Genomic DNA, 13,424 nt, shown 5'->3' with positions numbered 1-13,424 from the left:
TCTAGAGATATCTCTAGAGTGAATTGCTCTACTTACAAAAAAGAATATATGCTGTCATGTCCCACTAAGCCAGCGATAACTCCTGATTGTTATGCTGTTAATCTTGGTTTGAGAACCTAGGAAAACCCGTGGGATTCTTATTTTTTGATTCAGCCAGTGTTGCTTCAGAGACTCATTAAGAGGACAAATTAGCCTCTATTTCCTATGCTACTTTTAGTATCAAAAACTTCCCTTAGTCACTTGCCCCACTTTCTCCTCATTTTAGATTTTTAGATGAAGTTATTTTAACCAGTATTTGCTATACGGAACATACTAATCTTTAAAAATGCTATATATGTATATTTAAACATAAAAAAGCAGTATTAACTTCTTGTAGCACAAAAAATATGGAAGAATACAAGTCTGTGTTTTCCTTAGTTGGCTCTTCTGTAAATGTTTTATGAATGAGTAAATGCCTTTAAGCATTTATGCTTGACAAGTTATAAAATGATGCTCTCTCTCCATTTTATCATTGACAGAACTATTTCTCTGTATGTATATGACTCAACAAACTTCTCACAAGTTTTTTGTTGTTGTAGTTTTTTTTTTTTTTTTGAGACAGGGTTTGACTCTGTTGTCCAGGCTAGAGTCCTGTGGCATCATCACAGCTCACTGCAACCTCAAACTCATGGGCTCAAGTGATCCTCGTGCCTCAGCCTCCCAAGTAGCTGGGACTACAGGTGTACACTACCATGCTTGGCTAAGTTTGTTTGTATATTTTGCAGAGATGGGGTTTTGTATGTTGCTCAGCCTGGTCTCAAACTCTTGGCCTCAAGGAATCCTCCCCTGCTTTGGCCTCCCCAAGTGCTAGGATTACAGGCCTGAGTCACTGTGCCCAGCCTTCTTGTGAGTTTTTATGACCGTAAAAACAAGTAGTTCTCAGTTTTAACTGGGTTTGGGGAAGAATTCTGATTACCAGCTTTTTCTAAACTTCACTTTGGATTTGGAAAAGAAAAATTATATTGTTGCAGTCCATCTTCTGATAGTCTGACAGTTTTAAAGATGGGACCAGTTTGCCTATTTGACTAGTAGGTATAGATCCCATGATTTATGTTGAGAGAAAACAAATTTGTAAAGTTGAAGGACATTCATGCATTGGTAAACTGGACATATTCCAAAATATGCATTAGATTTCATTACAGGAAATTTCATTTGTCTTTTGCATCATATCACAAAAACATGACCATGGATCATTAGAGTAATACTTCAGATTTGAGCCTCAAATTTATTCTTGATGCCAACCAATAAAGGGTTAGAAACTGGTTTAGATAATAAGGAAAAAAATGTTCATTGGCAAGTTAGATAAATCCCCAATAATATTACAGTCAATGAAATCTCTCCCTGGAAATCACACATCTAAACCATGACATCAGAGGACTGATGACCCCTTAGTGGTAGACAGACAAGAATTACAAGTGAAGCAGATCTAGTCCTCAAAAAGAGATTAAAGAGATAATATTTCCAGGGAGATAAGGTCATCCACTAATAGTCAAGTGTTAGTAAAAATGTTTGTTACACTTCCCTCCTCTTTGCTCTTCCAAACCTCCTAAGGGCTGATTTAGTTCCAAGAGCCTCTTTTTTCTTCCCATGCACCATCACTTTGCTGAATTCTCTCCTAATGCTTTTAGAAAGCAGAACCCATCCTCCAACTTAAGGGTTTGTTGTGGGAGACTGCAATGGCTATCAGGAGCACTGACTTTGAGTTTGTGATTCAGTGAGGGTAAACTCATATGTCATCCTTCCTGGAGGCTCATGTTTGGATTAAAAAACCAAAATGACTGCAAACTGTAACTCACCATTTTGTGGTCATTTCAGACCCATGTATTCTACAAGAAGTCAGGTTGTACAGGCCCCTGGAATAGCTAATTTTCATTTTGGGGAGGATGCTCTCTATTTTTCCCTTAGACACACTGCTTCTTTCCTGACACCTTGCTTTGTGGCATGAATTTTGGAGCATCAGGTTTCCAATGTATAGTTCACTAACATGGTCAAATAAATCAGGAAAAAATCTCAACCAACCATTTATTACGAGCAATCAACTCTGATCATAAAGACTCAAGTACTCAGCTATCCCTATAGGTATAGGTAGGATTTGTATAGCCTTTTCCCCTTTCCACTCACCATATGATTTGCTACTCTTAGTTTGAGAAAATCATGTCAAACAAAATTAGGCTTCCATATTAGGAAGACACATTATTCGGTTATATCAGCTCAATACTTATTATATAAAGTTCAGAACAAGCTTCCTGTGTTTTATTCAAACATTTAAAAATAAGGCAGCTAAATCTTCTAACCTCCATGTTAAAATCTTACACATACATACTTTTAAATCAAAATGTTAATCTGAGAGCTGTTTCTATGGAAGGGTAAGCTAGATATCACACAAATTGAGATAATGAGGAAAGGAAGCAGAAAAAAGAGTGGAGATTTATTCAGAGCTAGTTTAAACCTATGTAGAAATACTAAGCAGTAATTGGACAGTACCACAGGGATGGTGGCCCCCAATTGTCTAGTCTACCAGCCTTAAATTTCAATGATTGAAGTCATTAATAGGTTGGATAATAACAAGGGCTGGTGACTACTTCTCTCAAATGCTTTATTGAAAATGTACAAATCGGTTTTCCATCTCCCTACTATTAGCATGATAGCAGGGATTAGTTTATTGGATTAGTGAGTTAACCTGATATCTCAGTGCCTAAAGGAATAAAACATAGGACAGATTAAGTTCAGGGTATGAAGGATGACAGTGATGAACAGTGGAAAATAGAAAGTAGAATAGGCTGGTGTGGTCTACGGTTTGTGAGTGCTTCAAGGGGCATTCTTTTATCTAGAATGCAAATCCAAAATCTTAGATGTTTTGGTATCATAAAAGATTCTTCAGTGATACTTTGCTTAGAGTTTGATGAACATGCGCGCACACACACACGCACACACACACCCCACCCTGTTACCAACCCAAGAAAAGACATTATAACTCATTTCTTCCTATGATAAATATATGCCTATGCAATATTAGGTCATTGTCTCTGATATGGCAATTCTCTGCCCAGATTCTGGGACAACAGGCAGTCTGATATTTAAAATAAAACTCAACCTCAGCTGTAGCACTGACCTCTGGCTCTGCTATTTCCCTTTTCTAGCACCATCCTCAGATTATTTTTTCAGCTCAGGCAAAAGCTACCTCCTTGGGTGGCCTATTTTTGAAGAAGATCTACTTTTTGGCATCAGTAAAATATTATCATCTGTGTCTAATTCCCTAATAAGGTCAACAAGTTCAGGGTGAACAACGGAGTGTTGAAAGCCCAGGAAAATGGACTAGAAGAGATAAGAATGTTGTGTTCCATCTGGGAGCTCTCCTTATACCACAGAGATTTACATGTCAGGCACTGGTTTACCTGGTGCAATTTCAGAGGCGTTGAGTTGGTCTCCCCTGGTCTACTGAAATACATCAGAGCTCTACAGAGAAGTTGGAGAGAAAGTGGAGAACAGAAGGGGAAACAGTGTGCAAGAAGTAGAGGCTGAAGGCCACAAGGACAAACCCTGCCTGGTGAGAGTCTTGCTGATCAGACTTGCCTGAAATGGAAAGCAGTTGCAGCCAGTTTCTTTGAAAGGCCAGCTTAGACTTTGCCAATAGCATTAAATTCTTAGTGAATTTCCATCTCATTGACCCAGGGAGACTCAAGCTCTGGGATCAATACTTCAATACTTTAGTAACAAGGCTGGTGCCAGCCAGTTCTGGGGAGAAGGCTGAATTCCAACTGAAATGAAATCTAAGGAAGCTTTTTTGATAACCCCTCATGCTGTTCATAATTTTGTTCTGTCATTAAGTGAAATATGATGATTTCTTAGCAGCTGTGATATTCAACTACCAGGGAACAGACTCTATAGCATTTGAAGTTAGAAATGTTTGCTCTTCTTGTCACAGTGAGTCAGCCTATTGTTGCAAGACTCCTAGTTAATAAACAATGTCAAGAAGGTAAGCCTGTATAGCCATGATATAGCTGCATAAAAACTGTATTTTCTTCTTTGAGGGCCACTGAGAATTTCATCTGTTTTAGGGATACTGTTAATTCAGTGGTAGTCGGCTACCTTGGACCTTAGTTTTTTTTCAAGCCTCTGAGATGTCCCAGGATCTGAGGTCCCAGACCAGCTAGCAAAGTGTCTCTGGTTACTGATCTTAAAGTGTTTATTAGGCAATTCTAGATTAGTCTCTTTTTCTTAAATATATAGTTGCCAACTCTCTATATAAGCATCAGCAGCAATACTAGTAGGATTTATAGTAAAATCCTTTTGGGGATGCCATACAATTCATAGAAAAGACTCAGACTATGTTTTTTTTGTTTCTCTTTTAAATCTGGTGCTAAAAATGCTAATAGCAGATAATTGGACAGCTGCTGTCCAATTAGCCACAGGATTTAGTTAAGGTATACCTAAAGAGTCTATTACTGCAAAGGGAGGGGAGGAAAAAGAACATGCCCTGAACACATTCTTTGTACTATGTACTATATGACTTCACTTAATTCTCACCAGCTCTAGGAAGAAGGCATTATTATTGGTCATATGTAGATAAGAAAACTAAGTTTTAGAAACATTATATTACTTTTTCAAAGGTCACAGTTCCTAGAAGAGGAAGGATTTATATGCAGGTAATATGACTCAAAAGTTTATGTCCCTTCCACTTTGCTGTTTAAACAAACAGCATGTTTGTTTAAAAAGTTTCCCTCTCAGAGAAAATACCACAAAATCTACTGCTTGGTTTATTATCTTCATCAGAATCTGGAACTAAGTTTCTGATGAATCAGCATGAAGTAGGCTGAGCAGCATGCCCACAAGCACAGTGGTCTCTAATAAGGCTTGGTGCAGGGCATGGTCACAAGGGTAAACCCCAGCAGGATCAGAGAGTTTTAGTCTCTCTGATGAGTCACAGCATGAGGCATAGTCAAATCTGGCTTATCTTCTTTTTGAGCCAAAATAAGGTCTGTATCTGCCAACTATTGTCATTGGTGTGTTTTGTTTCCAGGAAATCAGTAATATACCTGGCATTTGAAAACATCTACTTAATTAAAGGCATAAGTCTTTTAAAATATTAGTGTGGAAGAGTAGAAAGCATACCCCACTAGGATGCCAGAGAACTAGGTTCTATCCAATAGAATGGGAAATGGTTTCATATCTAGTCTAGTTTGTCGAGTTAAGAAAGACTTTTGAGTCAGGGTCAAGCTCACTGGGAAAGAGGGCTGGGGGTAAATCAGTGACATCTTCTGTGTGTATGGGATGGGGAATTGGTGGTTTATACCATGTATTTGCCATCCCTATTCTAGTCCCTCCTTTCTTCTCCCACTATTAACTTCATGACTTTGTGCAAGCTGATTCAGTATCTTAACACCTTTATAGAAAAAATGGTGATAATGCCACCTTATTTATCTAAAGGCAGAGTGGATAGACCAGCTGATTTCTTGAAACCTTTTTCAGCTATGAGGTTTAAGATACTATTTTCCACTATCAATCTTAGCAGTGGCTGGACTTTACTGGGGTTAGCCATTGGTGACTTTAATGATGATAAGGCTTTTAAATGATTCTGCTCTAAGTCAAAGAGACGAACAATATATTAATTCTTTTTTCATATCTGAAGAATACTGAGGCATCTGTTAAATAGCTAAATTAATTATAGCCTTTGATCCCTACTGGGGTCAGTGAAAATTGTTTAGGAAAGCATAGGAATGGAGGGTAGCATTCTAAATACCTATGCAGATAACTGAGTCTTAAAGAAATAACATTGTGAGAAAATGAATTAGTTAACCTTATTATAGCCTTGCCTTGAGAAAAAACAGAGATGTCTCCTCTATGTGAAATGTTCAATGAAGAACACTTCTCACTAATTTCAATACCCATGCTCCATGCAATAAATACAAAATAGGTTCAGAATTGCATATCATAGATCTTTGTCTTACCTGGGATCACACAGAAATTTGGTTTTCTCTCCTTCTTCTCTCCAGATAAGCCATTCTCGGAAAGAAGGATGTACAAACATACGAGTCATGTCTCTGCGCTTGATTAGGAACATGGATAGGTTCTCCATTCTCTGCTGAAAATCCTCCCATTCTAGTGTGCCTTCAATGCTACCAGCATTGATGGCCTGGAAGATATGCTCATCAGTCAGTGGGTGGAGAGAGGCCACTGCCACATTCAGGAGAGGCATTACCCGGTCAAAGGAAGACTGGGTTGGGAACCTCATATTGCACTGGAGTAAATAAACCTCTGAGAGCGAAACAGGAACTACTTTGTAGCTAGAGCTCTTTAACACTAGATAGCCTTTTTCTATGAGGTCAAATGTGAGTTTCAGGTATAGATAGGACCCTTGACTGAGGGTCTTGAGATGAGAACTGAGTTTGCCAAAGGTAGTATTATCCATTTTGCCATTTAGTGAAATGTTATTCTGGATCTCTGAGCTGCTGTGTATCCGGTGCAGGATGTAAGCCTGCAGGTCCTGGTCTATGGCTTCATTCTCTTCTAGTCGATCCAAAAAAATCCTATGGAAAGGCAGCAGCTTGGTAATTTCCTAAAACAGATGGAGAGAGAGAGACAGACAGATAGACCTTCAGTTTTCCCTAACTCTCGTGATAAACTATGATGTCCACCAATTTATTCTGAACTTCTGAATGGCCAAAGAAAAGAGGAAAACATGATCAAGTATTAGTATCCATAAATTAAAACAAATCAGTTGCATGGGAGGGACACAACTTTTCCTAATATTGAGACTAAGGTAATTTTTTATGGGGCTTTGTAATGGGTACTTTAGGAGTGATTTCATGGTCAATATTCTTTTCTAAAATAAAAAGAAAATGGAGTGCTATATAACTCTTTTGTTGTAATTTTTCTCAGTGTAAACAAAGGCATGACACCAAAGTACAATTCTGTAAGAAAAATGTATAAGGATTTAAAGAATGCCATAGAAAAACATGGCTTACTACCTCTCCGAATAAAATGACTACATTTTAAATGTAGTTCTGGAGATGTCTTAGCTGAAAGGGAGGCTTCTAATAGTAGGAAGCTTGGCACCTTGATGATCTGCTTGGAAATTACATTGGGGGAAGGTGATAGGGCTTTGTGATGACTCATATACTAGATTCCATCCTTTCTTATTTACTTATGGACTTTCCTCCTGTAAGTACCCATTCTCTTTCTGGCATCAATTTCTTCTCAGATCACATAGACATGAACCCCATATTCCTCCCTCCAGCTACTACTCTATATCTCTGTTCCTATTTTTAGCAAAACTTCACAGATGAATTTTCTCTACTTGCTATTTCTAACTCCTCTCTTCCCATTCTCGCCTCCATTTGTTCCAATCAGGGTTCACCCACAACACTTTACTGAAATGGTTTCTTGTGAAGGTTATCAGTAATCTTCATCTTGCCAAATCCAATAATCAAGTTTTAGTTCTAATCTTCCTGAACCTCTCAGCAGTGTTTGACACAGCTGATCATACCTTTCTGTACTTTTTTTTTTTTGAGGGAGTCACTTTCTGTAGTTTGCTTCCATAGCATGTCCCCCTCATTTCCGTCTGAGCACATTTGCCACTCCTATCTAGACTTTTATGCTGGCTCCTCTTTCATTTCCCAACCTATCCAGGGCTCAGGTCTCTAATCTTTTCTCTTCTCCAGCCATTCTTCTTCCCTAAAACAGTTTATTTAGTCCCATCTATATGTGGATATCACCTATATGTGGATGATGCCTAACTTTGTTTCCAGCTTAGTTATCTCCCCTGAGTTCCCATCTTACATCTCTGTCTACTGAACATTTACACTAGGATGTTTCATAGACAAACCTAATGTGACCAAATCAGAACTACTAAATTCTGTCCCCAACCACAAAACTTTCCCTGTGTCAATAAATGGCACTTCCATTGACTCTATGACCAAATCCTAGGAACTATCTGTGATCTTTCTCTTTTCCTCAAATCATCATTCACCCATTTGCTCACCAAAAACCAGGGATTCATTCCTGAATCTTCTCTTTTGCTCACACTCACATTCAGCCTATCACCACGTCCTTTTACTTGCCTTCAAAATATAGTTCAAATATGACCACTTCACATGGTCTCTGCCATTACCACTCTAGTCTAAGTCACCATCATCTTTCACTTGTACTCTGCTTCCATTCTTGATACCCTATAATTTATTATCTAGACAACCAGCAGAGATTTTTTTAAAAGGTATATCAGATCTCATCACTTAATAAGGCTCCCTGGAGGGACCTTTCCTACCTACTCTATCTAAAACAACTACTATCTCCATTTATCCCTTTACCTATTTTATTTTCCTTCATAGCACTTAACACTACCTATAATTTTAGTATATGTTTAACTTTTTACTTATTTATTGCTTGTGTTCCTTACTAGACTATAAACTTTATGAGGGCAGGAATATTGTCTGTCTTGTTCATTGTTGAGTTCCCAGGTCCTAGAACAGTGCTTGAAATACTCTTAAGTACTTAAAAAATGTGGAAATAATGAATGATCAAATGTGACAGTTCCTTTTTTAAAACTTATGAATTATTTCACTGTCAGAACTGAGAGAAAATAATTTTTAAAAATTCTTAGTTGAAGTGAAGGGAGTATGTGGCAAGTTACTGCAGGTCCTATCCATGAAGACACTGAAATTTGGACTTTGTAGACTAATGTGTATGGAACTTTTTCTGTTTTTTTGGCATAGCTGAAAAATTAAAGTCATCTGCTCTACCCAGATATACTTAAAATTTCTTTTGAGATTGCACATGACATTATGTGAAAACATGTATGAGGATAACATCTCCTACGCATACATTTGGTAAAAGTAGTCAGAGATGGTGTTCCTGGAGGTTTCTTTTACCCATCCTTCATCTTTAACAACCAAGCTACTCACCAATAATGATAGGTTATATAATTTTTTAGTTGTAAAGATACATTGATGGTGATTCATCCGCATTCTTTAACTCAAACTACCTTGAGATTGGTAATAAACATATGTGAGGTGGTGGATAGGATTAGAAATATAGTTTCTGATCATGGAAAGCAGTAAAGCTAATTGGTCAATATATAGGAATAACACTAAATGCTCAGGAGAAGGGAAAAGAAGGGACTTAAATGCACAGACTATTTTCTGTGCAGTAGTACTTATTATAAGGGGGTTGCATGAAAATAGTGGGATGGGTATATGATGTAAAACAGAAAAAAGGGTGAAAAACACTGTTCCAAACCAAGTGTGAATATGTAAAAGAATGGGAGATACCAATTCAGCTACAAAGAGAATCGTGGAGAAGGTGGAGTTATTTATTTTTAGTCCATATATTTTTACAGGCTCATCCCACATTCCTGGTCCTCCTTCTAGGCCATTAAGTGACCTGTGAGTGAGCAGGGAAGGTAATTAGAAAAAAACCCACTTATTTCCCAGTTGTAGTAAATTTAATCTAAGGCCCTAGTATTGCCCACATTTGTTAGAGGAGGGTATATACAGAAGAAAAGTCCACCTTCATGCTACAGGAAGTTGTTCAAGTAGAAGCAGATGGAGGAATGATAAAATGTGACTCTAGACTGTAGACTGAACTGAATTTTGCATGGCATTAAATGATAAAAGTGAAACAAAAGTCAAAGTGTTAGAGACTTTCTTTGCACTGTTGTCCTCAGGGGAGTCTAGAAAAATGGACTTTCTTTTCATGTTATTTTGAGGGACATTTTATCAAACCTCATCCAAGGCAATGGGAATGGGGATCTGGGAGTCACAGAGAATGTTCTTTCTAGATTATATCTCCTACTCTCAAAATACAACAATTCTTTGAGAATTATTATTGCTAATGCTCTAAGATATGGCAGAGGTTTAGAAAGCATTGTCACACGGGAATTGTGACCTCGAACTTTTTCAGTTTACGTCCTTTCTAAGGGAAATAATTTATGGGTTAAAAGCAAACAAACACATACCTGTAAACTGGTCCTAACTGTTACAATTAGTTTGAGCCAAGAAGGAAATTTTCCAATCATTTTACTCAGAAATGATACAATTGTATCCCCATAATCCGGTTTGTGAAATTCTGCTTCATTTAATCCATCAATTAAAATGATGAAATCTTCATCTGGGATTTTTCTCTCTGAGATAGAAAGAAACAAATTACTTAATAATTACCAAGTGGATAAGTTCTTATTGGGTCTCTGATCACATATCTGTTTGGAAAAAAAAATTAGAAAAGCCCTCTCATGTGTTTATCGAATGCTCAGGGTATATAATTAATATTATAAAGCCATGGAATAATTCATTTAGTATATTCATTTTGCTTTTCATCAGATGTGAAAGCTTTTGTCACGTATGAGTATATATATCATCATTTTCAGAAATCCCCACATTAACAGTTGTGAGACAGCCTGAACACTGGAGTTATGAAAATTTGCACATGGAAATTCATTTTTCTGTTACACATGGAAAAGTGAATAGAATGTGTTCTGGGTTTTTTTTTTTTTTTATCTCATAGCATTAAAGAGAATAGTATATATTCTTATGGGAATTTCCAAAAAAAGGTCTAATTTAAAGTCTAAAGTAGTATTTAGGACTACATGTGAATGTGTAGTGGGAAGGAAGGGATGGAGGAACAGAGAAAAGGAATCCCAGCCAAACAGATAGACCTGAACAAGGCAGGCTAGATCCCAAGGTCTTAGTAGCTTCCTAGACCTGAGGTCCCCAACCCTCAGGCCATAGACCGATACTAGTCTATGGCCTATCAGGAACTGGGCCGTGCAGCACAAAGTGAGTGGTGGGCTAGCAAGGGAAGCTTCATCTGTATTTACAGCTGCTCCCCATTGCTCATATCACCGCAAAAGCTCCACGTCCTGTCAGATCAGCGGCAGCATTAGATTCTCATAGGAGTGTGAACCCTACTGTAAACTGTGCATGTGAGGGACCTAGGTTGCATGCTCCATATGAGAATCTAAGGCCAGATGATCTGAGGTGGAGCTAAGGCGGTGATGCTAGTGCTGGGGAGCAGCGTAAATACAGATGAAGTTTCGCTCCCGCTGCTCACCTCCTGCTGTGTGGCCCAGGTTCCTAACAGGCCATGGACCCCCATGCCTAGAGGTGGGGACTGCAGTTCTAAAGGGAAGAAAGCAGAGGGAAGAGCATAAAAATCACTGGATACTTGAAGTGAGAAATAGGTTTTATCTGAGGAGGAAAAAGAAGATGGAGCTGGGGACACAAGAAAAAGTCTGTGGACTTCTGTACAAGATTGGCTGTTCGTGCCTATAAAAGACAAGATCAACTGAAACTGTACATATTATTTTGGTTTCACAATCAAAAATATACAGATCTTTTGCAATGATTAATAAGCCTTTATATTTTCTCCCTAAACACAAGGTTTATATAAAGGAATTTAATTTCAATATCCTGAATACTACAAGTCAGTTCTCGAATTATGAAGAGTTTTAACTATTACTTTCATTTGGCAACTTTTTAGGCAGAGAAATGAACTATGGATTCCAGCTAAAACTGTTAACAATGATTATTAATGAAATGGCATTCTAGATGATACAGCACTAAGAAAATACAATATTGCTCTAGGGAGTCCAAAGTATTAAGAATAGCCAGGTGTGGTGGTAGGCACCTGCAACCCCAGATACTTGGGAAGCTGAGGTGGGACAATTCTTTGAGCCCAGGAGTTCAAGACCAGCCTAAGCAACACAGTGAGATCTTGTCTCTAAAAACAAAACCAAAACCAACCAACCAACAAACAAATGAATGAAAGTATTAAGGAAGAGTTAAGGAAGAGAGAGGAGCTGCTTGGAACTAACTAGGATTTACCCAAGCCCATTTACTAAATTCTTTAATTTCACTTTGCAATGTTTTCACTGTGCTTTCACTATGGAGCTCTTACACATCTTTTAAAAAATTTATTCTTAAGTAATATAAATATGTTTTTTTGATGCTACTGAAAACAGCCAGGTGTTACTTGAATGGCTGAGGTTGGGGGCTAGAAGTTGGAATCACTTGGAAGCTTCCTCAATGATATGTTTGGCATCATCTGGAACGACTTGAAGAAGACTGGGGCAGTTGCTTGGACTCTCCATATAGTTTGTACTTCTCCACAGCATGGTGTACTTAGGACAGTCAGACTTCTCACATGGCAACACATGCCTCCAAATGCAAGTGTTTTAGTGGACAAGATGGAAACTGCATAGCTATTTATGATCTAGCCTCAGATGTCCCATAGCATCACTTTGTAGTCTACTGGTTAAAGCAGGCACAAGCCTTCCCAGACATAAGGGGAGGAGACACAGACCTTAACTCTCAATGGAAGTAATGCCAAAGAATTTGCAGCCATGTTTTAAACACAGGGTACATAAGGATAAAAATGAATAATAAGGTTGAAAAGTAGCTTAAATCCTGGCCATCAAGTATCTTAACTATTAGGTTAAGGAGCTAGAAGTTAATTCAGTAGGCAATAAGGAATCATTGGATTCTGAACTGGGAAATTATGTGATCAGAGAAATGCTTTATGAAACTTTATCTGGAAGACTGGAGAGACTGGAGAGAGCTCCCTGACCAGGCATGCCATGAATGGGTTAGAGGTGTGCTTAAAATTCAGCCCTCAGGGCATCTGAGGCCTCATACAGCTGTAGCCACAGGGCTAGTCATGTTCAGCCATGAAGAGTCATACATTTTTATCCTAGTATGCTATACAAATTTTTATAATTTTCTAAGTGTGTTATGATGTGAAAGAAACACTAAACCAGAGAACCACATAAGACCAGGAAGGGGTCATAATATAGATATGACATCATGGGCAGTTGAATAGCTCTTGGGATAATAATGGTAGAAATAAATGAGATGGATGTGAGAAACATCATGAAGGAAGAATTAACAGGTTTTAGAGATTGACTGACTGTACGGGAAATGTGCTTAGCAATACTTGTGGAGAAACTCCAAGGTTTAAACAGGTTTAGGGTATAGTCAAGGTAACAGGTAGTAGAGATAGAGAAAGAGGTCATCAGAGAAAAAAGAGAAATTTTGATATCCAAATAACCAGCATGGAAGCTGAAATAACTGCAGAGGATGGTCCTGAGAAATTACAATGACCTTTATCTTATAAGTACTTCTAAAACCCTTGAGAAAGGTATATAAGTCTCTCAGGAATAAGCATGATTGCTCAGGAAACTCATGCGTATTCAAACCCTTTTTGGATTCCAGCACTGAGAAACATTGTTAAGGGTATGGGGCAGAAAGACTTATGAAGGTATGCACCATCTTTAGGGAAATGGTTGCACTTAGGCCACAGCCGACACTGGAATTGCAGAAGAAAAAGGGAGGAAAGCCATGAATGAGAGTGGGAGATGGATTCCATTTAATTTTTCCACTTTTTAAAAATAATAG

General features: G+C 38.1%; 1 protein-coding gene across 1 annotated transcript in view; it reads right to left on the bottom strand.

Annotated features, from left to right (window-relative positions):
* TANC2 (tetratricopeptide repeat, ankyrin repeat and coiled-coil containing 2) overlaps positions 1–13,424 on the bottom strand; it is a 289,785-nt gene that overhangs the window by 53,104 nt on the left and 223,257 nt on the right. Inside the window, exons 13-14 of the mRNA XM_045525947.1 lie at positions 9,992–10,158; positions 5,988–6,595 (exon numbers count right to left, since the gene is read on the bottom strand). Of these exons, the coding sequence (XP_045381903.1) occupies positions 5,988–6,595; positions 9,992–10,158 (775 nt within the window). The remainder of the gene's footprint in view (positions 1–5,987; positions 6,596–9,991; positions 10,159–13,424) is intronic.

Source organism: Lemur catta, chromosome 15, assembly GCF_020740605.2.
Source record: "Lemur catta isolate mLemCat1 chromosome 15, mLemCat1.pri, whole genome shotgun sequence".
Classification (NCBI taxonomy): domain Eukaryota; kingdom Metazoa; phylum Chordata; class Mammalia; order Primates; family Lemuridae; genus Lemur; species Lemur catta.
The sequence above is the reverse complement of the archived record's forward strand: the minus strand, read 5'-3'. Positions and strand labels throughout refer to the sequence as shown.